This window comes from Silurus meridionalis, chromosome 24 (genome assembly GCF_014805685.1).
Source record: "Silurus meridionalis isolate SWU-2019-XX chromosome 24, ASM1480568v1, whole genome shotgun sequence".
In the NCBI taxonomy this organism is placed as follows: Eukaryota; Metazoa; Chordata; class Actinopteri; order Siluriformes; family Siluridae; genus Silurus; species Silurus meridionalis.
In genome coordinates, this window is record NC_060907.1 from 11585876 (window position 1) to 11612767 (window position 26892).

Sequence of the window (26892 nt, forward strand, 5' to 3'; positions counted from 1 at the left end):
GGAATGAACCGGGATCGGGGGAGAATCCGCGATGCGCTTTGGGAAGAAAAGAGCAGCCGTTAAGAGAGTGCCGGTGGGAAGACACGTACCGGGATACACATGAGCAATAACAACAACCGCCGTGAACCAACATATACCAACAATAACGGACAGTGAGAGTGTGGAAGTTTAAATAGGAGCTGGTGATGATGATAAACGAGCACCATATGTGCGCGATTGAACCCGGGAACTTCAGAGAAAGCGGCCGAGAAAACACCTGACACGCTGAAGGGGGCAGAAGGGGGCGTGGCAGGTGGATTCCTGACAGATAAACATGTACTGTATGTATTTTTATAGCATGCCTTCATCAAACAAATCGCGGCAACGCTGTTGTGTAAAAAAAACCCTCCAAAAACACGTGCATGCACATTCTCATTTATTAACGCACATCATGTACATAAAGAAATTTCAAGCACGTTAATATACTGCCGCCATTTTGATTTTCGTTTATCTCGATCATCAGTTATCTCGATGCTTTTTGGCACCCCCTAGGACATCGACATAACCGGGTTCCACTGTATTGACATTTCACCATATAGATTAAAAAGGAAAAGTAACGAGCCTGCTTTGAAAATATAATAAGTGAAAGTAAAAAGTTGTCAGAAAAATAAATATTGAAGTAAAGTACTGATACCAAATCTACATCAGTACAGTAACAAAGATTTTGTACTTTATTACCTCCCACCTCTGCAATAAGCATAAAAGTTTGAAATTAGATGATCCACCACCTCAAACCAACTCCCTAGTTATGCTCCCGATCCAGGATAAATCAGTTACTAAATAGAAATTTAAGAATGAATGTTACTTGTAATAATTAAAGAACATCCGTGAAAGCCAACACACTAATACCCTGATTTAACTTAATCCCAAATAACAAGAGCTAATTAATTGGTAAGGCAGGGAAATAAACCTTTACATAACTATTCTGTATGTTAGGATTTAAAGTAGCTGTGGTGGATTACAGAGATCGCCCTGAAGACTAAACGAGTGGAAAGTTGATTGTGTTTGTGTAATCTGCATGTGAGGTAAATGTAAAATTTGTGTGCATGGTTTAAAGCTTATTTCACATTAGAAAGCTGGCACTTGTTAGAAATTTTGTAGCCAACAGCCTTTCTGATTGTTTGAAAAATGTGCACCATAAATAAACAACTCAGAGAAACTGAATGATATATATATAAAACCTGCCTTTTGTTCATATTTATTTTAAAACACACCATCACCATTTTTGGACTGACTTTCATGTAAATAGAGATATTTGTGGGTTCTAAAGACAAAACATGGACTTATGCAGTGGTGGACAGTAATGGAGTGAATCTAATGTACAATGTAATTGTAAAGTATTTCCATTTTAGGAGTTTACTTTAAATTTACTACAATTTCAAGTGAAATATCTTACATTCAACTCACATTTTGCGAAATCACCATCAATTATTGTAGAGCGTGCGCTCTGTTTTAAACTTGTTTTGATTGCCACTTGGTGGTATCTACTTATCTCTAACATACAGTTCAGCGTCAGTTCAAAAGCAAGTAGAATATTTAGAGAGTAATAAATGATTCTTCTCACTCTATCTTGCCACAACGGCTGTGGCTTTAGTTGCACCATTTCTTTGTGGAAATAGGAAGTAGTGGAAAAGATGGTTTTGGGCTCATGTTAATTTTAATAGCTATCAATGAGTGTTTGACTTATCATCATTCTCTTAATAGATTGGTCTTTTCACATAAACTGAACTGATTATGTCGCATGATTCTTGCGTAATGATAATAGGAACATTCTTGTCATAAATCATAGTACTTTGGATACTTAAGTACATTTGAAAGCAAATACTTTTGTACTTTTACTCAAGTGAAAGTTTTAAAGTAGCACTTTAACTAGTGTAATATTTTACTTAGAGTATCTCTAATTTAACTCAAGGACCTGGTTTGTGTATTTCGTCCACCAATGGACTTCTGTTAAAATAAAGGTTTTGTGAAAGCGCAGTGTGTCATTTGCTACTGCTCACTAGGAAATTAATATCCCAACAGGGGAGACAGAGATGGATATTAGAAAAGGATGAGCACAGATTTTTCGTGTTTTTTTTTTGTACACACATGCACACACTTGGAAGAGGTGGCAGCTGCAATCTCCAACACCTCCTCGTGCGTGGCACTATACACACGCAGGGTGCCAGATGTAACACCCAAAAGGAGTGTGAGTAAAATAGGCACAGGCTTGCAGAGATAGTAGCAGGCGATGATCCTTATCAGGCACACACTCACATGCAGCTTTGACAGACTAGCAGAACTTCACCATGTGTTTGATTCCCCAGTACGCGTGAGCACTCAGTTCAGTCAGGAAGTGTGTATTGTTTGTCGTTGTGGCTTCACCTTGAAAAGTGGTTACTATTAATATGCGTGTTGATTATGCTCTATGGTAATTCTGAATCACAGGTACTTTGTATCATATCATGCCAAAACCCAGTGTACCAAACCTGAGGGTAGGTTTATTTGTAGTAGCATGCACTTTATATACTTTAACACAATTAAGAATTTAACAATTTCTTAATTCCTAATGGAAGTTCTCATAACCAGACCTGTTGTTCACATAGGCAGAAATTACGTTAAATGTTAGAAGACATCTTTCGCAATATGGTTTCTTTGCTCTTTCTAGATATTGTCCTTCCTTTGCTGTTTTAATAACCTCAATTTTGAGCTTTCCTATACATCTCGGAGCATGGCTGTGAGAATTCTTTGGCTATTTACTCACTAAAGCGTTCTCTGACAAAATTCTATAGCAAACAAAGACATTCAATAGAATTTTGTCCTCTTTGCGTTAACAGTTTATAGAAGGTGCACATGCTATGATTTTGGCCATTTAGTGTACTATTATGTTACCTCACTCATAACTTCTACAACTCTCCATGCACCTGTCTCAGAAAAAATGTTTATTTATATGTCATATCATTGGTGACTGCAGCTGTAGTTTCACATTACTTATGCAACACTTTCACAACACTTATGTAATGGGGTACCAGGGCTGTCAAGTTATTGATTTAGCTTTTCTTCTTTATTTTGTGTTAAATCATCTTATTTATGCTGCTTTAACATAATCCACATTTTTCTGTCCAGAACCATCAATGTACAATCAATCCACCATTTTCTTAGTGCTCCTATAATTCTGGTTCTTTCTTTACAATTAAATAAGCTGTAGTTTACACACAATGTTTGTAAAAGCCCCCGAAAACGAACATTAGTGATTATTATTTAATAATTACTATTAAAATTATTAGTTATACTGCAAAAAAGTATTTAGATGCCTGATGGTCATACACGTTTACTATATGGACAATAATGTGTAGATTCATGACCATGAACATGCATTTCCACGTTGAGTCACTATTATAAGAACCTCTAATCGTCTGGCAAGATGTTCCACTACATTTTGAATTGTGTGTGTGTGGATTATTGCTCTTTATGCCATAAAATCATTAGTTCAGTTTGAACCAACTGATTTTGAGTAAGAAGGCCTGCTCAAGTCACCATTGTTTTTACTCATCCCAAAGGTGTTCAGTGGGGTTGAGATCAGGACTCTGTGCAGGACAGTTGCAGTACATTTGGAAAGTATTCACAGCGCTTATTCCAAAATTAAATTCAATATTTTTCTCAGAATTCTACACACAATATTACATATAGACAAAAGTTTTTTAAAAATTGCAAATTTATCAAATTAAATAAAAGTATTTACAGTCTTTTCCATGACCCTTAAAATTGAGCTCAGGTGCATCCTGTTTCCACTGATCATTCTTGAGGTGTTTAAACAACTTTAAACAAGTCCACCTGTGGTAAATTCAGTTGATTGGACATGATTTGAAGGCACACACCTGTCTATATGAGGTGACACAATTAACAGTGCATGTCAGAGCACAAACCAAGGAATTGTCTGTAGACCTGTTATGATGGTCTTTTTCTGAAATGCGGTGTTACTTTTACGCCAGACGTAATGGGACACACACCTTCCAAATAGTTTAACTTTTGTCTTGTCTGTCCACAAAATATTTTCCCAAAAGTCTTGGGGACCATCAAGATGTTTTCTGATAAAACTGAGACGAGCCTTTATGTTTTTTTTTGCTCAGCAGCGGTTTTCATCTTGGAACTCTGTCATGCAGACCATTTTTGCCCAGTCTCTTTCTTATGGTTTAGTTATGAACACTCACCTTAACTGAGGCAAATGAGGCCTGCAGTTCTTTGGATGTTGTTGTGGGGTCTTTTGCGACCTCTTAGATGAGTTGTCGCTGTGCTCTTGGGGTAATTTTGGTCGGCCGCCCACTCCTGGGAAGGTTCTCCACTGTTCCATGCTTTGCCATTTGTGAATAATGGTTCTCACTGTGGTTTGCTGGAGTCCCAAAGTTTTAAAAATGGCTTTATAACCTTTTCCAGACTGATAGATCTCAATTTCTTTTTTCACATGGGGCCATGTAGTTTTGGATTTTGTTTTTCCCCACTAATAAAAACCTTCATTTAAAAACTGCATATGTTGTGTTTACTTGTATTATCTTTTACTAAAATTTTAATTAGTTTGATGATCCAAAATATTCAAGTGTGACAAAAATGCAAAAAAAAAAAAAAAAAAAGAAAAGAAATCAGGACACAAACACTTTTTCATACCACTGTATATATGGGTTTGATAGACAGGAGTCCACATACTTTTGGTCATATAATATATGTAAAAGTAATTAAATATGTAAGATAATGTATGTATTAATATTAATAATATTAATAATATTAATAATAATAATAATAATAATAATAATAATAATAATAACAATGGTCATGGCATATGCTAACGATCCACCCTCACTTGAGATCACTCAAGTAGAAGATCAAAAAAGCGTGACATTGAAAATGTGTGACAATTCAAAATGTGAAAAAAAGAAAGAAAAATGATTGGTCTTAAAAATACCACTCATTCACTGTGAAACCTGAGAAAGACATGTTACTGTCTCACTGTACTCTTAAATGTGTGCAATGCAAATGCAGTCAGAAAACACAGAAACTGCTCTGTTTTGTATGAGAAAAGAGTCTTCACACAGACTGCAATACTGTAGTCCATTGCTTTACATATGACTGGTTCTGAGTATTTTATTTAAAGATTTGGCACAAATCAATAACCAGTCCGTTTAATTTTAATAGCCACAGGAGAGGCAGAGCTCCCTCATAGAATATATCCTCAAATAGAATTCGTACAGCTCTCCCAACCATGATACGGTCTTTTGTGAGGCTTTAAATAGAATTGTGTTGTCAAGAATCATACCATGTGGAACGGTTGATAGAAACAACACTGCAAAAGCATGATCTTTTTTTTTTTTTTTAATCAATGTCTTTATCTCTTAATAAACAGGAGAGCAAACTGCATAGCTTCAGACTAATTGCTCTAGTGTGACTCGATTCTAAACTGTCTGAGGCACCCGAATATTTATTCAGTGTGCCACCCCAGATCACTGACAACATGAAATATTGATTTGAATTACCTCCATCTATTTGTTTCTTTCTGCCAATTGAAATTGCATTGTGTGGCTACATTAAGACTGACCGGGGTGATGGAGGAGCTTGAGACCTACTACAGCAACATGAGCTCAAGCTATGATTAAATTTCTAATCAAATGTAAGATCTAACTGTCATTTGGAGTGGGAGAGAACAGCTTATTGGACTTTAAGTGATACTATTCAGTGTTTGAATTATTTATGAGCTATGAGTTATTTATTTGTTTGTAATACAGTTACTGTTTGCATGGAAAATATTGTTTGCACTTATATATTTCATTTATTTTAACACTTGTATACATCATTGCCAAAAGATATATATATACTGGCAAAACTTTGTATGTGCTTTTTTTGTATGTATATCATTCCATGTTTGTCTCCATTTGCTTTTAAAATAACCTCCACTCTTCTGGGAAGATGTTTGACAAAGTTTGAGAGTGTGCTTGTGGAGATTTGTGCTCATAAGAGTGTTAATAAAGTCAGGTTCTGGTGTAGGAGGAGGCCTAAGGGTACACTTAGCATTCCAATTCATCCCAAAGATGTTCAGTAAAGTAGAGGTCAGAGCTCTATTGCAGGCCACTTAAGATCATAACTTCTTCTAGACATACTTAGGTACAATGAAGGGAAATTGTAATGTGGCACAGTACAAAACATCCTATTTGGTGTGTGCTTCCATTCTTGGCATGTGGGGAAAGCCCTATGGGTCTGATGGGCGGGTGTCCACATACTTTTGGCCATATAATGTATACAAAAGTCACTAAAATATGTAAAATACTATGAACTTGTGCAGGCCACTTAAACTCTTCCATGCCAAAGCATAAAAACCATGTCTATATGAAGCTTGCATTGGCATGCAGGAACAGGTTTGGGTACAAGTAAAGGGAAAAATGTATTCTACCACGGCCCAAAACATGGCACGGTTTGACAGCTTTGTCAGATTTACTATATGCCATAGCACCAACTACAAGATACACAATTTCAGCCTGGATTTTCTAAACACTAACATTTTAATGTTTTTTTTTTTTATTATCTGTAACTACTTCATATCTAAATAGTCCCTGGAGGCTGTTGGCACTCTATTAAAGCACAAATGCTTATCTGATGTAGCATCTCTAATCACCATACATTTTCGAATTCTCATACTTAGTTCTGCACAGATGAGTGCCAGATGATCCAGATAAGGGCAAAAGAGTGCACAGGGACTAGGAACTGATGACATAAGCTTTGAGAAATGCCTAACCTTTGATGCAATGGTAGATTAAACATACTCTCTATGGTCCACAGGGAGACTCGATGAGGACAAATATCCAATTAGATTTTGGGGATGGGACGGCTGTGTCCTATTCTAACCTCAGCTGGACAGAGGAGGGGATCAGACATGTGTACCGCAGCACAGGAATCTTCCGGGTCACTGCTATTGCCGAGAACAGCCTGGGATCTGACTCTAACTCTCTGTACCTGCATGTGACTTGTAAGTGTTTTATATATATGCACAACAGCACACACAAACACACACTACATTACAGATGTTATGGTATGAGTATTGGAAGCTTGGGTCTAAAATGTATTTATTGTTAACTATTAAGCACATTACGGATATAATGGTCTGGTGCTTTCTGTTCGGTATAACCAGATTCAAGTTGTTTTATTGATAGTACACAAGATAAAATGTATTATAAATGAAAATACATACATATAAACATATATATAGGTAAAATCACAGAAAACTGTCATCCTTGGCAAGATGTTTTAAGAAGAATAAAAAGTGAAAGTGTGATTTAAGAGGAATAAATGACTTTGCGTTGTATAAATAGTGACGGGATAAAGCTTCTTAGGTAGCAAAAAAAAACTTGATAATTTTTTTTATAACACCACAAACAGTCATGTTGTATTTCTTTTATGTAAATATTTGCCATCAATGCTAATAAATGAATCCATAGTTCATGGATTTTTTTTCTCAATAGGTGTCCTGAGATTTTATAAGATATTGTATTTTTGCATGTCAGAATTACATAATGGAAGTGATGTGGCTTAAACTGCCAAGTATGGTTAATTACAATTATTTTGTAAAAGTGAGTACTTTCTTAAAATCACTTTACCAGTGCCTGGCACATAGCTTTTTAGCAGTGGCAGTTGTTAGTGTCTAATAATACACATTTGTGTATTTTCCCTGACCTATAAGTTGTGTACTTTTAATTTTTTTTGTATTATGTTTTGAGTAAAGATTAACCAAAAGTATTTTACCTGTAATTTAATGCATTTTAAAAGTAACATGCACATTTATGCCAATCACGTACAGAAACTTGTATTTGATTTCCTGCTTCCTTAATTCTGCTGTCTAAGCAAAATTAAACAGAACTGTTTGGGTTTTCTTCATCGTCTTTGTTATGCACACTCAATCACAGCACTCCATTATTGATTGGAAAGAATGATTGATATTTTTAATTTCACCAAAGTGAACTCTTTTCAGGTATTTGTGAGTGGAGACAGATGGTGCAGACCAAGTGCCAAGCTATGCTTACTCTAAATATCTGAAAAGAGCTGGAAGTTTTTCAACAAATGAGTCATACATACTAATGCACAGAAATGTATGGCTAACATTGTAGGACATTTGCTGTTGCTTACTATACTCACTAAGGTATACTAACCTTAACTGTGATTACTTTATCAGTTTTATCAGTTTATGTTTTTCTTTTTCTAATTTGACATGATATACATGCATAAATATTTTCTTTTAAGAGCCAAAATAATGTATACAAATATTATGCAAAGTAAAACTGCACAAAAGTTAGTTACAACCTATAGCCTACCTTTAATAACTACTTGATGGACTAGCCTTGTAAATCGGGTACTCGCATATCTTATTACAACGTTTTTGGACCCGCATTTGCAGTATGTCTGGGTAACTAAACTTGTTTTCTGAAATGAGGAAAGTCATATGAGAAGCATCATCGCCTCATTAGATCTAAGCAAAACTGATTAATCCTCGAAAATTAAGACACATTAGGAGGAATTTAAAATGAGATAGACCTAGTCAAAGTAATTTACTCCTGATAGACAGTGCATTCATCAAATTGTGGAGTGTAAACCTTCATTCATATTTAGATTTGAAATGTCTAGTAAACAAACTAAAATGTTCAGTTTCCAGATCTGTATCATTACCTTAGGCTAGAGCCTTACAAATCCTAACAAAACAAATAGGATTTAACCCAAACATGAGTTTAAGATTGAGACTCATTTAAAGCAGTTTTCACATTTGAAAACTGTTCAACATCTGGGGGTGGCTTTAAAAGAAAAAGACCTTCCCTCTACTCTTGTTGTCATCGATCTAGATACTAATAAAGAGCCTAAACCCTTTGATCGATGTAGACATGGCAGATTTTAATAGACTGAAAATTCACTCAGCTACAGTTCGGATTTAGTGCTTTATAGGAACTGGCAACCTTTTCAATAATTGATCTTAAAGGTACACATTAATGTGTGTATGTTTGTGTTTCAGCTCCTGTGGAACATGCCCAGTTGTTGGCACCATTTGTGGTCATTAAGAACAAGGAAGTGAACTTGACTGCAATGGTCTGGCCGGCTCACTCTCGAACTCTCACCTACTTCTGGTGGCTGGGGAATAACACAGAGGTACAATCAGGTCCTTTCTAATTACATGTATTCTTAAGCATTTGAAAAAAAAACGTTAAAGCCTTAGAGATTACACACTGCTTTTGAAATTAATTTACCCATTAATTTAGCCATATGGAATATATTTCCACATTTTTTCCACATATTTTCATATTTCTGGAACACAACTGTAGAAGTCTTTTACCCCACAGATATTTGCCATTTGAAGTACAACAGAATGGCAGGAAATGAGGTATAATGGGCAGCAGATTTTTTTTTATTAAAAATGGCCTTGACTATGGCAGCAGCAAGAAAGTAGAAGAACAATTTAACCTTGAAATGCATACGGTAAACAGAATCATATTAGCAGAAGAGATGGTAATTATATATTAAAGTACCAAAGCATCATTGAACTCAAGTACTCAAGTATTTAAGTATATTTAATAGTCTCGATTTTGTACTTTTGTTTGCTAGATAGTGTACTAATGACTTACATTTCCAATTTACTAATACTGTAACAAACTGGTATGCAGATTCGTATAAATTTCTAAATTCTAAAAATGTCTACATTTCTTTTATTTTATTATATTATTGTTTTTTATTGTTGTTTATCAACCTGTATTAGACTGTGGGTGTTATCTGGTGTTATCTATACATGAGGTGGTATCAAAAAGTTTCCAGACTAGCTCTTTTTACAAGAAAGTACTTTATTGACCGTATTTTCTGGACTATAAGCCGCTACTTTTTTCCCACGCTTTGAACCCCGCGGTTTAAACAGCGAAGGGGCTAATTTATGGATTTTTCCTGGGTTTTTCCCGGTTTCACAAACTTCAAGCCAAAAAACTGAGCCCCATAACATTAGACCAATGAAATTGCCAAGCGGGTTCAGGTGAACCAATGAGACTCTTTATATTAAATCAGATGCACTCCCAGTGAATTGGCCCATCATAAATATGGATAATGTTCCTCTGATGTTTGACCTGCAGCTTACTCGGATTGTCTACAGGAAATGCGAATCATTCGTCACGCTGAAAACAACCGTGCATAAAAAAACGCACTTCACCTGTGTTCTGTGCTGCACGGCATCGGGAGAAAAGATTCACCGATGGTGATTTTTAAACGCACGCCGATGGCAAAAGATAAACGTCCAAGAAAAATTGTTGTGAAAGGAAGGAGGAAGACAGTGAACAATTAATTTCTTGGTAGGCTACTGTTTAGATACAAGCCGTGTAACAGACACTGTATTTCATTAAAGCCTGTGTAAAGTTCATAAGTTTCATAAGTGCGGCTTATAGACAGGTGCGGCTTATTTATGTTCAAAATAAAAATCTTTTTCAAAATCAGTGTGTGCGGCTTATATTCTGTGCGCTTAATAGTCCGGAAATTACGGTATGTATGTTTACACACTATCAACTTTAAAATAGCCCCCTTGCACAGCATTACAGTGCTCTCAGCGTTCCTGCCACTCCTGTTAGTCTTCTTTTCAAAGCATATCAAGCACCTTTTTCTTCTCTTCACCTTTACACTGGATCTCTGCAGTGGTGTCAAAAAGGGAAACCTTTGAGCTGGAGCTTCATCTTCATAAAGAGGGCAAAGTCTGCAGGAGCCAGATCTGGTGAGCAGGGTGAGATCATGTAGATTGTTCTCCGATGATCATCATGCACAAGTTGTCAAATGGTTTCAACATTTTCGGGATTGAGCTTGTTGAAGGTCTTCCTGATCTCTTGTTGTTTTCCAGTGATGTTCCTCCGCTCTTAAAGTGTGCATGCCACTCAGTACACCTCAAACAACTCACTGCAGCATCGCCGTATGTCAAAAGTATATCAAAGTCTCGGTGGCAGATTTGAAAGAATTTTACATTTGCTTTTTTACAACTTGCCGTCCATGATGAAATCACTGACGTGGTAATGGTCAGAACAGCACCAGTTAGCACTATTGGTTTTGAAAAACTTTTTGATACCACCTCGTAGTCTCATCATGCAATATGTGCATAACAATTTATGTCTTTCAGGATTAAGGATGTGATTGTTCTTATTAATATATATTTTTGTTATTAAAATGATTTTTTTAATATTAAATTTTAAATGTACATCTGCTCACAATTCCTTAACTTTTTGCACAAGTAATATTTTAAAAAATAATGTATGAGAATTGCCCTTAAGAAGGCAACAGCAATGTGCCTTTAAAGTGTTAATAAGGCCTTGATTAAACTGAAGTAAAACAGATTTTCAGAAAATGCATCTCAAATGCATACATGAGTATTTTTTACCATTTTGATATTTTGCTTTACTGGCAAAGTTCATTATTACCTTTTTGTGACCATTTTGACCAAAATCTTCTGAGAACACTGTTAATAGGATCTATGCAGAAATTGGATTGAAACTATTTAATGAAATATTATTTTTTGCTTAACTGATTTTTTTTCTTGCCAGCCAATAATCACTCTAGAGGGCAGTATATCCTACGTGTTTCCATTAGAGGGGATGTACACAGTAACGGTGCAGGTCTCGTCATCCAACACGATTCTTCAAGACACCAAACAAATAGTTGTGCAAGGTGACTTTTTTTTCTGTCAAATAACCTTAAATTAAAGTAAAACAAACAAAAAATATAGAACTAAATATTTATGTTGGGAGACAGGCAAAAATGTTTTCATATCTGTAGAAAACCAATAAAATGATATTTCCAAGGAAGGTTGATGGATTTAAATGTGCTGATTTTAATGTTATATGTTTGAGATAAATAAAATATAGTTTTGAGATGGACAAAGTTTATACAATAATTAAGAGTGCTTTACTTTAGTGCCAAGTAGAACCCTTATTATTATTCTAATAGAAAATCAATGAGTAAAAGAAATAGAATCTATAAGGGTTCATCCAAAAGGCCATCGCAAGAACCCTTAAAGTTTGTAAAAGACTGTTCATTCTGAGAATCCACAATATAGAATCACTGGTCATTTTTAATCTTTCAATTATGACATTTTAAATAGGAAGAACAATTCAGCTGGAAAAAGTGAGAGAATTCTTCAGAGTGCAAATGTAATCTTTTTTCTCTCTTTTCTTCCTTATATTTTTCTCTCTGTGACAGAATTCTTTAAATCCCTGCTTTTATCTTTCTCTCCGAACCTGGACGAGGCCAACCCTGACATCCCGGAGTGGAGGCAAGATGTAGGCAGGATAATTAAAAAGGCTGTGCTCCAAGTAGGTGTAAATTTGTTACATATTTGCCCTGCTTATTTGTTCACTTGGTCATTTGATGTTTCTAGAGAATCTTGTACTTTATCCCTGTTCCTCCAGCATTTACCATTTCAAAACAGCTGAAACAGCTGAAAATCTCTTTCTCTCCCTAGTGGGCATGCCCTAGTTTATCACCACAGGTAGGCAGAGGAGTACCTCACTCCAGAGACAGGCAGATGATTACAAATGCGCCTCTTTCCAAGGATGAATAGAGCGCGCGCTACGGAGTAAATCTTAAGCGGCATCCATACTTAATGCAAATGTCACTTGCTGCACTCCGATCATGCCTGAGCTGGATTTCCTTTTCACTCTATGAAGAACCGAGATTCTTGTGCATAAAGATAATGAGCTGAATGGAAAGCAGGGTTGAGAAAAAAAAAAAAAAACAGCTGGACGAGGAATTTTAATGGAATTATATGCAATCAGCCCAGTATTGAAAACAGTAGTGCTCACGGTTTCTGTATTTCTCTATATTTCTGTAGCATGTGGGGAAAAAACATGCTGATGCACACACAAAAAAAAATTCTAAATGGAAATTGCTGCAACTGCAACAGAGTGAAGGGTGTGAGATCAAGCCAGTGTGTGGGTCAGGTGGTGTTTAAATGTTGCTCCCAGTAGATTTGTATTTCTGATATCTATAAATTAGATGCGGCTGTAAATCAGAGGATTAGATTTATACACTTTCTGAGGTAATAACATACACAGGGCCTGTATAGCAGATTTGTTTAAAAAGATCTACTACTCTACTAGCTACTCAAAAATGAAAAACATATTTGAAACTTTCTTTAAAGAGATGTTTCTTTTTTAGGAATTAATGGAAGGGGTGTCCAATGTTAGATTGTTTTTTGCATTTGTTGCATGACAAAAAAATTTGTTTAAACACAATGATTAGCTTTGTCTTAAAACACTTTGCACTGTTGTCGTGCCTGTCATCATAAACCACATGCTCAGTTGAAAACTGACATTAAAAACCAAAGTATTTACTAGTCCAGAAGATTGATACCCAAACCCTTATTTATATTTGAAGGCTCAGTAGGAGTTTTATTCAAGCACTAGAATATGGTATATGTAACAACGTAGTTAAATATTCCATACTATTCTATACTGATATACACTTGTACTTTTTATAGGATTGCAGAATAAGTCTGACACCCATTTTGTATACTATTGAAATAAATAGTATACAAAATAAATAAATTATAAAGTTAAGAGTAAGTATATTTCTCAGTGAATGTTTTAGGAAAAAATTACTTAATACTTTATGGTTTCAAAAGATCCTTAAACCCTAACCTAACTCTAAACCCAAACAAACCTAAATCTAACCCTAACCAACTCAACCATAACTGTGCCCCAAACCCAACCCTAAACCTATCCCCATACCCAACCCTAACCCTAACCCTAACACAATCATAACACCAACTCAACCATAACTGTGCCCCAAGTCAAACCCTAAACCTATCCCCATCCCCATACCCAAACCTAACCCAACCATAACACCAACTCAACCATAACTGTGCCCCAAACCCAACCCTAAACCTATCCCCATACCCAACCCTAACCCTAACACAACCATAACACCAACTCAACCATAACTGGGCCCCAAGCCCAACCCTAAATCTATCCCTATACCCAACCCCAACCCTATCACCAACTTAACCATAACTGTGCCCCAAGTCAAACCCTAAACCTATCCCTATCACCATACCCATAACCAAGGATAATCCAAAGTGTCCATCAACAAACTCAGGTGTTTAGAAAATTGTGAGACCATCGAAAACAATCAAGTCTTGAAACTTAGGAATGGCTTTAGACTTCACAATAAATCAACTGTTTAAAAAAAAAATCTCAAACCAGTGTCCTCTTTTGGCCAGAAAAAGGAAATGTCCTGAATTTGTGTTTAAATCTTACCATATTCTCTGCCCCAAGCATCAAAATGCTTTTTATGATAACGGGCTTCTTCAAACATCTCAGGATATGAGAAAAATAAAAAAATCCGCACCAGTGAACTGTGGCTCAGAAGGAATATTTGTGGCCTAGTGCCCAAGGGGGGCACTACATTTCTGAACTTAGATCAGTGCTCAGATCAGCTTTTAGAATGTTTCAATAAATCAAAAACTGAATATAGTGCCACCTTTGCTTTGAGAGAGGAACAGATAGATCAGCCAGCACCCAGACTGATGGCCTTTACCAGCCAGCTAATGTCAGATCATTTGCAATCTGGCTTTCATTTTCCCTTCATTGCTAATAGGAGGACTCTATGTTATAGAGGTGATTATGTTCTTGCCAGGCCTTAGGGACTGATCTTCATTTCGCACCAAATGTTACATAATTGCCTTGTATAAAAGCTTCAGTATATTCCACCTTACATGGAGGAATACCCAGAAGTTATTACATTGAGCAAAAAAATTTGAAATGTTTGATTTTTGGTTTAAAATAATAATAAAAAAATTTGTGTATATATATATATATATATATATATATATATATATATATATATATATATATACACACATACATATATAATTTGACATTTATTAATCCTTTGTTAATATGTCTAATTGAAATCCTTATTACAACAATTCAACAGAATTATTATTATTTTTTATTTTATTTTTTTCTTTATTCACCTAAACTTAATGTTTGGTTTATTTTATATAACTACCTTGGGAAAAACAAACAGTCCACTAGAAAGCTGTTTTCTCTTTTCTGATCCTCACTTTTCTGCTTATAGCTAGCAGATATTCCTGCTGAGCAACTGCTAGTGGCTGTTTTCCCTGGACTACCGACAGCTGCAGAGCTTTTCCTGCTTCCCAGCAAGAACCAGTCTGACAACAGGAAAGGGACTGAGGAGGATCTGGAGCAGGTACAATGCAAAATAGAATAACACACACACACACACACACACATGCACACACACACACACACACACGCACACACACACACACACACACACACACACACAGATTTGATAAAGGTGCATCTCAATAAATTAGAATATCGTGGAAAAGTTAATTTTCAAATTCATTCATTTTTCAAATTCGTCTCAAATTGTGAAACGTGTGTATTAAATAAATTCAATGCACACAGACTGTAGTTTAAGTCTTTGGTTCTTATAATTGTGATGATTTTGAATAATTTGAACACTTCATAAGACCAATAAAAAAAAAAAATTGTGAATTGTTGGCCTTCTGGAAAGTATGTTCATTTACTGTATATGTACTCACTACTTGGTAGAAGCTCCTTCTGATTTAATTACTGCCTCAATTCGGCATGGCATGGAGGTGATCAGTCTGTGGCACTGCTAAGGTGGTATAGAAGCCCAGGGTTCTTTGAGAGTGGCCTTCAGCTTATTTGCATTATTGGTCTCTTGTTTCTCATTTTCTCTTGACAATACCCCATAGATTCTCTGTGGGGTTCAGGTCTGGTGAGTTTGCTGGCCAGTCAAGCACACCAACACCATGGTCATTTAACCAACTTTCAGTGCTTTTGGCAGTGTGGGCAGGTGCCAAATCCTGCTGGAAAATAAAATCAGCATTTTTAAAAAGCTAGTCAGAGGAAGGAAGCATGAAGTGCTCCAAAATTTCTTGGGAAATGGGTGCAGTGACTTTGTTTTTCAAAAACACACAGTGGACCAACACCCGCAGATGACGTTGCACCCCAAATCATCACAGACTGTGAAAACTTAACACTGGACTTCAAGCAACTGCTCCACCCTTTCTCCAGACTCTAGGACCTTGGTTTCCAAATGAAATACAAAACTTGTTCTCATCTGAAAAGAGGACTTTGGACCACTGGGAAACAGCCCAGTTTTTCTTCGCTTTAGCCCAGGTAAGATGCCTATGACGTTGTTGGTGGTTTAGGAGTGGCTTAACAAGAGGAATACGACAACTGTAGCCAAATTCCTTGACACTTCTGTGTGTGGTGGCTCTTGATCCCTTGATCCCTTGACCCCAGCCTCAGTCCATTCCTTGTGAAGTTCACCCAAAATCTTGAATTGATTTAACTTGACAAGCCTCAAAAGGCTGCGGTTCTCTCAGTTGTGCATCTTTTTCCTCCACACTTTTTCCTTTCACTCAACTATCTGTTAAAATGCTTGGATACAGCACCCTGTGAACAGCCAGCTTCTTTGGCAATGAATGGTTGTGGCTTACCCTCCTTGTAAAACTATCAATGATTGTCTTCTGGACAATTGTCAGATCAGCAGTCTTCCCCATGATTGTGTAGTTTGGTGAACCAAACAGAGACCATTTTGAAGGCTCAGGAAACCTTTGCTTGTTTTGAATTGATTAGCTGATTGGCATGTCACCATATTCTAATTTGTTAAATTGAAAAGTGGATATACTTTAGAGTTGTCAATGTGCAGCTTGTATAGCAGTATAGATTTACTGTCCTCTTAAAAAAACTCTATATACAGCCATCTACATATGGAAAAAGTGAGTACACCCAAAAAGTGAACATGTCAAAACTGTGTCAATATTTTGTGTGAGCATCATTGTTATCCATCACTGCCTTAAATCTCCTGGGCATTATATTCACCAGAGCTGCACAGGTTGTTGCTGGGAGCCTCTTCCATGTTAGACACATGATACTTCTCCACCTTCCGCTTGAGGATGCCCACAGTTGCTCAATGGGGTTCACTTCTGGAGACATACTTGGCCACTGCCATACCTTGGCCACTGCCATACCTTCAACATCAGCTTCCTCAGCAAAGCAGTTGTCATCTTAGCACTGTGTTAAGGGATGTTATGTTGGAAAACTGGCATTTATCACAGTTTCAGTGTGATGCGGAGAATGAGGCGGAAGCCGAAGTATATGCACACCAAGTCTTTAATGCAAAAAGCAGAAAAATACACACCAACAGCTAAGCTGTATAGTCCTGTGAACGAAATACGGCAGTCTGTGTAATGTAATTCACTGGACCGCGCTGGGGGAAGCGCGGGCGCTGGCAGCAGCAGAGAGATAGCAGTGCAGACAGCGTGACTCGTGGAAAAACAATAAAGGACAATGTGTAGGTGAACATGGGCTGCTTAAATGTGTGTGTGGTTAATGGAGATCAGGTGCACCGTGTTAATAATCAGGCGAGCAGCTCCGTGCGGGTAGGGCTGGTGCGGGTGAAGATGCAGGGTGCTCCCGGACGCCCTGACTCTGCGACGAGGCCGGCCCCTAGCCCGGGGCGCCGGGTGCCGTAGAACTCCTCCAGCAGTGCTGGGTCCAGCACGTCCTGTCTGTCCACCCAAGAACGCTCCTCCGGACCATATCCCTCCCAGTCCACCCAGTACTCGAGGCGACCCCTGGCTGATCTACAACCTCCGGCTGGACGGGCACCGTGGGGCCACCTGGAGGGTGAGAGACAGACGAGACATAAGGCTTCAACAGGGACACATGAAAGGGTGAATACATTTACATTTGCGGCATTTGGGAGACGCCCTTATCCAGAGTGACTTACAACTGAGCAGGGGAGGGTTTTTTAGGGCTTTGCTCAAGGGCCCAGCAGTGGCAGCTTGGTGGTGGTGGGATTTGAACCTGTGATCTTCAGATTCAAAGCCCAATGCCTTAACCACTGAGCTACCACCTCCCCGAGGATACGATACCTCGGCGGCAACTCCAACCGGTAGGACACGTCGTTAATCCGCCTGATGACCCTAAAGGGCCTCTGACGAGCATCTGCGTGTCTACGAGTGCTTCGAACTGCCCAAAGTAGTTGGGTGTGAGCTGACTCCCAGACCTGGTTGCTCTCCCGGAACCAAGTTTCTTGACAGATTACGGTGTTCATGGTCTCTGGTTCTTTTTCAAACCAGCTTGCACATCTTAAACCCCCAGTCTGCTTTTAAATCTTTGCATAGTAGAGACCTTGATAATGCAGTACATTACTGTCTTGCCATGGTGTATAACCTGTGACATCAAATAGTCTTCCACAATCTCACCTTAATAGCAGAGTTTGTCACCTCAGCCAGTGTTGAACCTCCTACACAGCTGTATCTACATATCACAGTCAGATATGCAGGTAGAAGCTTGTTGGTTTACGGTTAATTTGAAGTTGGGGAAGTTGGAGACAATATACATTATATTGCTAATTTAAACACCTTTTTATCAGAATTTTTGAAGAAACTAACTGTCCAGATGCCAAGAGTGTATAAAGCTACTATCTATGCTAAGGGAGGATTTTTAACTGACAAAGTTTAACATATGTACGTTTATATATTCCTTAATCAAAGTAAATTATACCAATATATATATATTGAACCATTTAATTATGGACAGTGATTAATTGTATTTAGCATTTAAACAAAAGAAAAGTGCATGTGTGTGTGTGTGTGTGTGTGTGTGTGTGTGTGTGAGAGAGAGAGAGAGAGTGAGAAAGAGAGAGAGAGATATATGATTAATCAAATGTCAGGGTAAATGTAGGGGACTGTGTCTGTGAATTATGATTATTATTACTTTTAATCAATACTATGCACGTTCTACAGATCTCAGAAATCCTTGCCAATGCATTGAACCAGAATTTGGTGGAATTCGAGCTGAAACCAGGATCTGGAGTTATTGTTTACATCACACAGCTAACATTAGGTAAGACTACATTTTGCCTGTCAGTTTATTAATTATTAAACTCATGTTATTCATTAGATTTCTGTACATGACTTGGTATTTAACGTCCCTGTACTTTGAACTTCTACTACATAATGCATATTTTGCTACACATTACAGTGTGCACAAAAGAATATGAGATACATCTTGAACTAAAAGCTACAGAATACATAATATTCATTATTTTCTCAAAAATTTGCCCAAACCTATTCACATATTTTTATGTGTACATATTCAGCAATTAAACTGAATCATTTTAAAAATAAAATGTTGTTAATACTGAAGTGCTGGTGTCTGAATAACAGTTACAAAAGATCAGTGTAGGCAGTCAGAATGAGGTTAAATATCTTTACTGCAAGGGCTATAGTTGAGACCAAATCATCAATATTTCTAAGACACGATTTGTTAAGATTGGGTCAAGCACAGGTCTTAAAGGGGGTTGAAGTCCAAATGCAAGTGAGACACCTTTACAGTAGGATCAAGACCTCAAACCATCAAATTTAAATAAAATCACGTCCAAGCTTTTACTAGTTGCTGCAGATGACTTTCTTCATCAAACTTTAAGTATGTGAAATACAGACAGTACAAACATAACATTTTACAATCTCAAAGTCTAAACCAAGACCATATTTGTGAGACAAATGCCCAATACACAAGACAAATCTAATGCACATGCTAATATGTATGACACCTAAATTCCTTCAACTCTTCTGCTATGTACTTTTTCCAAATGTTGAATATACGCACTTTTTTAAAGTACTTTCGAAATGACAACCATAAAGGTTAAATAAAACAATGCTCACTATAAATGCTTTTCAAATTCTCATGTAAATCATAATCATGGTAATATTTCCAGGTGTTGGCATTTATTATTATATTGACACAATTCCACTCCACTCAAATATGTTTTGTTAAACACAGTTTCATTTTGTGTAATTATAAATATAATTTGGTCCTTAAGACCAGAGTGGCTTTTCAGAGCAGAAAAAGAAAATCTACCATTTATTTTTTACAACACTGAATATTATATATTATGTATTATATAATTACATATCTGCAGTTTGACTCGACATGCATTACATTTTCCTCTAGATGTAAAAGAGTCTCTAAATAGGAGTTTTTTTTAAATGTTATTTAACAGGTCAATGACTGGAACACAAATTGAGCTGCTTGCTGTACTTTTGGCAAATGACTATAAAAACCGCCTGTGGTTAAAATGCACAGTGCCTTGCAGCGACTACGGGATAACTAGTAACTACCTGACCTTAGCACTGTAGGACATATGGCATTGTGCATTTACTGTGGCACACTGCCCATTTGAGTGGCCAGAACCACTGGATTTCCCCTTAATTTTCCATCCTTGAAAGGTCCAAAAAGCCTTCAAGCTGCTCGGGAAAAGGTCAGCGGCATCGCTGGGCTGTCTGTCAAAGATCCAGCCAGCTGAAGAAAATATAGCAGAGTCTTAATGGCAGAGATTCATGCAGCGTCTCGACACAAATATTTCAAATGCGATTTTTTCAATCTTGATACATCTATTTCCAATGGCAAATTTTAGGTCTCAGGGTTTGAATTGGTTGATGGTTATTTTGCATGTTCACTATGTCATAGTTGTTATACTGTATATTTTAGAGATAGGGCTCAACGATTTAGCAGTGATTTGTGCCACATTACTGTAAGAGAGCTATTATGTTTGATTCTTAGGGGTAAAAAAAAAGAAGAAATAGGTGAGCATGTGTTAACATGACTAACATGGTGTCTGAATTGTTTTTCTTTCTTTTAGCTCCGCTTGTCGACTCAATCCCTAGACACAGCAGTTCTGCCATGCTCATGCTTCTCTCTGTGGTGTTCTTGGGTTTAGCCGTCTTCCTCATTTACAAGTTTAAAAGGTATGACAACATGCATGTAATCATGTCTAAATGCAGTTTCTTTCTTCAACAGCTTTCACACATTTAGATTCTGTAATCTGTATTTAGCTGCCTAATTCTAGACTTTACAACACTTCTCTAAATAGATTCACATTCATCTTTAAGGATCATTTACCTTTTTTTTGTAAGATTCTGGCACAGCAACAACAACCAGCTAACACAATCCAGTAAAAATACAAACATACATTAAATTCATAAAACGTTTGAAGGACATTAAAGGCTTAGTATTTTCTCATGTAAGAAATGACCAATGTTGACATATTTCATAGCTAAAGCATTCAGGCAGGAGGCTGTTCTTTTTTTCTTTTTTATTGCTAAATGCTTTAAGCTAAATGCTAATTAGAGAATCACAGCAATTAATTAGGATAATAGTCTGAAGTATCTGTGTTCAGGAATTAAACCCACAGGAATGTAAGAGATCAGTGCAGTTTGGTAGTGATTAGCATGCATGTACTTAATATGCCGCAGTCATATCTAAGTAGCAGAATTTCAGTAGCGGACATTTTACAGACATATTTATTTTATTGTTAACAATCAAGCTCTGGCAAATGTGGACAGTAGACTTGAGCGATATGGTATAGAACTTATTACCAATTGTGTAGAGCTGGCCTGGCTTGTAATGTTGTCTAATTTTTACATAATATCAGAATACAATCTATTGAAAGCATGACTCTATATTTTTATATTGCAGAATTAACATTTTATTAACTTATTTATTTTAAGCAATAGATTAACATGCTCTAGTTCACATATTGAAATCACTGGATTTCATCATTCAGGTATAAAACACCAGATGGTTTTTAACTAGTATACCATAAACATTTGGAAACACAAATATACAAATGCCAAATATGTTTTATCTGCATGTGGTTACATTTGTTGTTGTGGACCATCCAAAAAACATTTATTTTCCTTTTAAAGTTATTTTCCCCATTATAATTTACATTGTATTAGCTGTTTCTCCTCAAACAGCCTGTATTTGTTTCATCTCTTGGCGTTAATGATACATCACAAAAAAAAAACATGCTGTCATTTCTGAAAGCTTCACCTCTGTTTAAAAGCACTGGCACTGGAGACTCCTTACAAAAAAATAATAAAATCCTAATATAAACTTACATAAAGCACATTAATATACAGTAAATCATTATTTGCTTTGTATTTTTTTTTAACGATCATAATTTAAAATTATAAGCAGCCAGTTCCTTATTTTTCAGAAAGATTCCCTGGATTAATATATACGCTGAGGTGAACCAGGAGAAAGAGCAGGAGATGATCGGCACGGTGGGTCAGAATGACACGACACCCAAAATTAAGCTCAGCGAGTTCTCTAGCCCCAAAGAGCTCATGGAGAAAGATTTGGAAGTCCGTGTTAAACGTGAGTGACTCATTTTCATATGAATTAATTATTTAAAAGTTTTTTTGTTTCATCATCAAGAAAAGAAAAATCATCTATTATAAGCAGTTAAGAGGAACATCTGAAGCTTAAGATGATTAGTGTGAACTCACTAAGCCCTAGTGGACTCATTTCCAATGTGGCTCCATTTCTGCTATCATGTAATTGTTTAATGAAGGCAAATTTGGTTTTAATCGCCTCTAATGAGCAATAAGTACAGGGGAATAGCGATGATGCAATTAAACAGAAACGAGATTAAAATACAAATCACAATGTGTCTTATCAACACTGCAGGGAGTTTACATAGAGATCTATACAAATTATAAGTATATGCAGTAGTTCGCTTGTAGGGGAAAAAGCTATTTGAAGAAAATGCGTTCGCTCTGGAGCCTATTTGAAAATGAATACCCCCGTTGAAGGGTTTTATTACATTTCGACTTGAGATCTACTACTGGTATGCATTATAAGTGCGAAAATTGACTTGTAAAATGGGAAAAAAAGGGTAACCTTTACAGCTAGTCACCATTTTAAATACGGTACCTTGCAAAAGTATTTTTTTTTTACTTTTTACTTTTTCTCTTTTGTGTCTTTTTTTATTATTTTTTTATTTATATATTTTTTATAATGCATGCAATGGTTCAATAAAGTTGACTGTGATAGAGCACTTATTTGACTTTTTGACTTTGTTTTAAATGCTCTCACTGAGGTAAATATTTGTAGATTTTTGAAAGGTTAGCTGAGATTTACTCATGGTTTAACCTAAAGTTGATGTTTTTTTTTTTTACTTTTTTTTTATACCTTGGTCTTCAGGATGATTGTTGGCAAATTCAACAATAAGCTGCATCTTTACTGCAACTGGTATAATTCCACATTCATTAATATGCTTAACTAATTATTGACTTTTAGATTGCAAATGCTCAGACCAGAACTAATACCAGCGTTTCTTTGCAACAATAATGAATCGTTTTGTGCATGAAATATATATTCAAAATTAAGTGCATTTCAGCACTACAGAACAATCCATGAAGGTGAATACTTATGCAGGGTACCCTATTATTCTTGAAACACAAATCAAATTATGATAATAACAGTCTCTCCAGGATTCTTTGCTAGGTGATTGTATCTTTTGAATTGGAACTTTTCTTCTCGTCTAACATAATCCTGTCCATTTTTTCCCTCCTTTTATCAGGTGGAATGATCAATGCCTGTGAAAGCACAAGAGAAATCCCCAACTGTACGAGTGTCTGAATGAAACAAGACCAGTCAGAAGTGCAGTGTAATCAAGTGTACAGAAGTGTTGCCATTTTGAAAGTTCTCTATGTTCTTCATTTTGTAATTTCAGAAACAGTCATTGTTAATAGTTTTCTAAGGACCTTGTTTATACAGATTTGCATGGACGTCTTGTTTGATAAGATCTATGCCGAAAAATCGAAACGCTTAATGAGACCTTTTTGATGAAGATTAAAAACATTGCTTGTTTTGGAGAGAAAATGGAGGCACAGACGCAAGTTCTGGGCAAACTTTAGTCTTTTGTCCTTCTTGACCACATAAGAGAATCTTTAACTTTCAATGTATTGATGGCAAAACACACACTTCATTGGAGTTTCATTATGTTAATGACATCTGTTCCAGAATCAGAATGTACAAAGTATAGCTGCAACGCGATAGCTGTATTTTTTTTCTTTTAACATTTTTGTTCATCATTGCATACATTAGTCATTTTATAGAATGAAAATCCAGGTAAAAAATATTTAGTTCATCAAAAGATGTCTAGAGCATTCATCTGTTTAGTGCTAAGGACTAGTTGTTACATGAGTTGGGCTGCAAAAGAAATTCAATTATAAAACCTTATTAGTTCCAAATAAGCATTTGACTAATATGTTTTTCCAAAGATTTTGTTTTGATCCATTTTTTCTAACTTTCCAGAAGATATCCTAAATAGTTCATGACCTTTTTACGGCCCATTTTATTTACAAGCAAATAACAGAAACACCACCAAAGATCAACATACACTGATAGAATTTGTTCATAAAATGTAGAAAAACTTTAAAATGGTCCAATTAACAAATTGTTGAGGATTTTAAACAATGCCAAAATAAGCTTTAAAGAATCAACTTAATTACATTTTTTTTTTCTTATTGCTAATCAATTTCATATCTTTAAAAGATGAGAGATAGACAGTGCATCACTGGTAGGTAAAAGGAAACATGGCACTTGGCAAATACAGTATCTAAATATAATGTGTAAAATATTTATATTGTGAAAATAAAGTATCAATTTGCAATATTCAAAAAAAAAAAAAAGATTTTTAATTCATTTTTCAAATTTTGGTCATTTGACAATTCCCATCTGCTCTCACCTAACAAGGTCATATAGTGATTTCTTTTTCCTGTTGCACCAATGAGGAACTATTTCCTTCTATGTTGCACATGCATATGTAATTATTTTATTTTGGAAGATTATTACTTAGCATCAAACACTATAATACCAGTTTAATTAACTGTTTTAAAGCACTTCAAATTAGTAGGAAAAATAATAAGTCTTGTCAGTATTGTCAGCTTGTCACTCACATTGACTAAAAAATGGCTGAGGATCATAGACTCAATTTGCATATACTGTCAATTATTATCTTAAGGACAATGCAGACATCTCTTGAAACATCATACAGTGCCAAACTGTTTATCAGCTTAAAGGATGTGACATCAAACAGATCCATTGTTGAAGGAGAAAACAGATCTGAATTTGAAAGGCATTTGCAGGCCTATTGGAACAGCACAATATATTAAAAAGTACAGATTTGAAAATAATTCTTGTTTTTGGGGTCATACAACTTTGATTAAAAAAAATCTTTAAAAAATCTCTATAATTGGTTAAGTTAGACTAATATGTATGAACATTTAAAATGTTGTTTTCCTGTTCTATGATTAGGTTGACATTTGTGTAGAATTGCCTAGAGGTTCAATCTTATAATAATTTTCTATAATGAGAAATACTCAATTATAAAATAAGACTGTCCTCGAGTATATATATGAATAACAATATAAAATGTGGAGAAGCATTTCTTTTCAATGATAAACAAAACATTTGGTGGTGGTGTAGCTACAAAATTCTTTATTGACAATCGGCTAGCAATAAAATAGTATTTGAGAGGTGAGAGCTAAGTTACTTAGTGGGACTTGTATATAAGAAGAAATATAGTTTTTATTTTTGCCAAAACTATTAGCATTTAGATAAATATGCATGTATGATTTTGAATATTAGTTTTTCTATTTCTTTATTTATGTTCTTTGCAATTTTAGGCAAGACCAACAATAAAAAATTCATATTTGTCGATTAATACTTGTCCCTCAAAATCAATAGAAAGCAAAGATTAACCAACAAATTTTTGGCAATATCAGTAGCAGAATGACAAGAGAACTCATTTAGTTTAGGTTATATATGGGAAATATGCTTAGAATTAGGTGTTTGTGATTACTGGTATTGGAGGGAACTAGAACAAGACAGCTGAACATGTGACATAAAATGTAACTGGATTTGTATTTCAATAGTTTGGTTGAGTATTTACAGAAAAAGGCCATAATTAACTGCATTTACAAAACTACAGTATATAGCAATTTACAGCTGCAAGGATTATATATATATATATATATATATATATATATATATATATATATATATATATATATATATATATATATATAGTTTAGGTTCATGTCATCCATATTTAACATGCAAATTCTATTTTAATATTATTGCCGTATTGTCAGGATTTCTTTTCTCTGTCTATTTGTATTATAAAATATTAAGTGAGCGCCTTACAAAAACAATGCCTTATTGAGATATTACGTGTTTTGCCATCAAAACATGACCACACAATGTAATTCCCACACGTGAAAGCTAAGGCTACTGTATAAAGACGTGCGATCAAGTATTTCTCTTAAAATGCTAATAAGTTCTATTGTTTGTTTATTTTATATCCTATATAGTGTCATGTCTCCCAGGGAACAGCTTTGAACTGTATCATAGTCTTTCAGATTTTCATTTTTCTGTATATACAGCACATATGCTGTCACTTTCACATGCTCCTATTGTAAATACAGTGGCAAAGACATAACTGTGAACCTAAAACAAACAAACAAACAAACAAAAAAAAGTGTGGAGTTGACTTTTTATGGAATCATTTAACGTTTTTTTTGACAATGTCCTTTGACATGTGCATGTTATTTACAAGGACGTGATTTACAGTATGTGTTGTAGATAGTAAGCAAGCACTGTAAATAGTTCTTTTTTAAGTCATTCATATTGGGATTCAGGTTTTTTTTGTTTGTTTTTTACACGTGTGGTCATATACTGTATACTGTATCCTGGTCTTTTTCTGTTCCTCACCTCTTTCACATAGAAATATATTCTGTTCAGCAGAAACTATTTGGGAAACACAGACCTTATACAATATAAATTACCATCTGTAAATTAGTAATTTATCCAAATAAGGGAATTTGTGATCGATTCAATTTCTATATATTGCTAAAATATTTTACAACTTCTAATTTATAATGGTTTAATGCAACATATCAAATTGCCTGTG

At 35.7% G+C, this 26892-nt stretch overlaps 1 protein-coding gene across 1 annotated transcript in view; it reads left to right on the forward strand.

Moving 5' to 3' along the window:
* The window catches only part of sorcs3 (sortilin related VPS10 domain containing receptor 3), a 235965-nt gene extending 210034 nt beyond the window's left edge, over positions 1-25931 (forward strand). The window contains exons 19-27 of the mRNA XM_046837847.1: positions 6841-7027; positions 9056-9189; positions 11601-11724; positions 12256-12368; positions 15136-15267; positions 18872-18971; positions 20770-20875; positions 22129-22289; positions 23497-25931. Coding sequence (XP_046693803.1) covers positions 6841-7027; positions 9056-9189; positions 11601-11724; positions 12256-12368; positions 15136-15267; positions 18872-18971; positions 20770-20875; positions 22129-22289; positions 23497-23555 — 1116 coding nt within the window. The 3' untranslated portion in view covers positions 23556-25931. The remainder of the gene's footprint in view (positions 1-6840; positions 7028-9055; positions 9190-11600; positions 11725-12255; positions 12369-15135; positions 15268-18871; positions 18972-20769; positions 20876-22128; positions 22290-23496) is intronic.
* Positions 25932-26892: the final 961 nt, after the last annotated feature.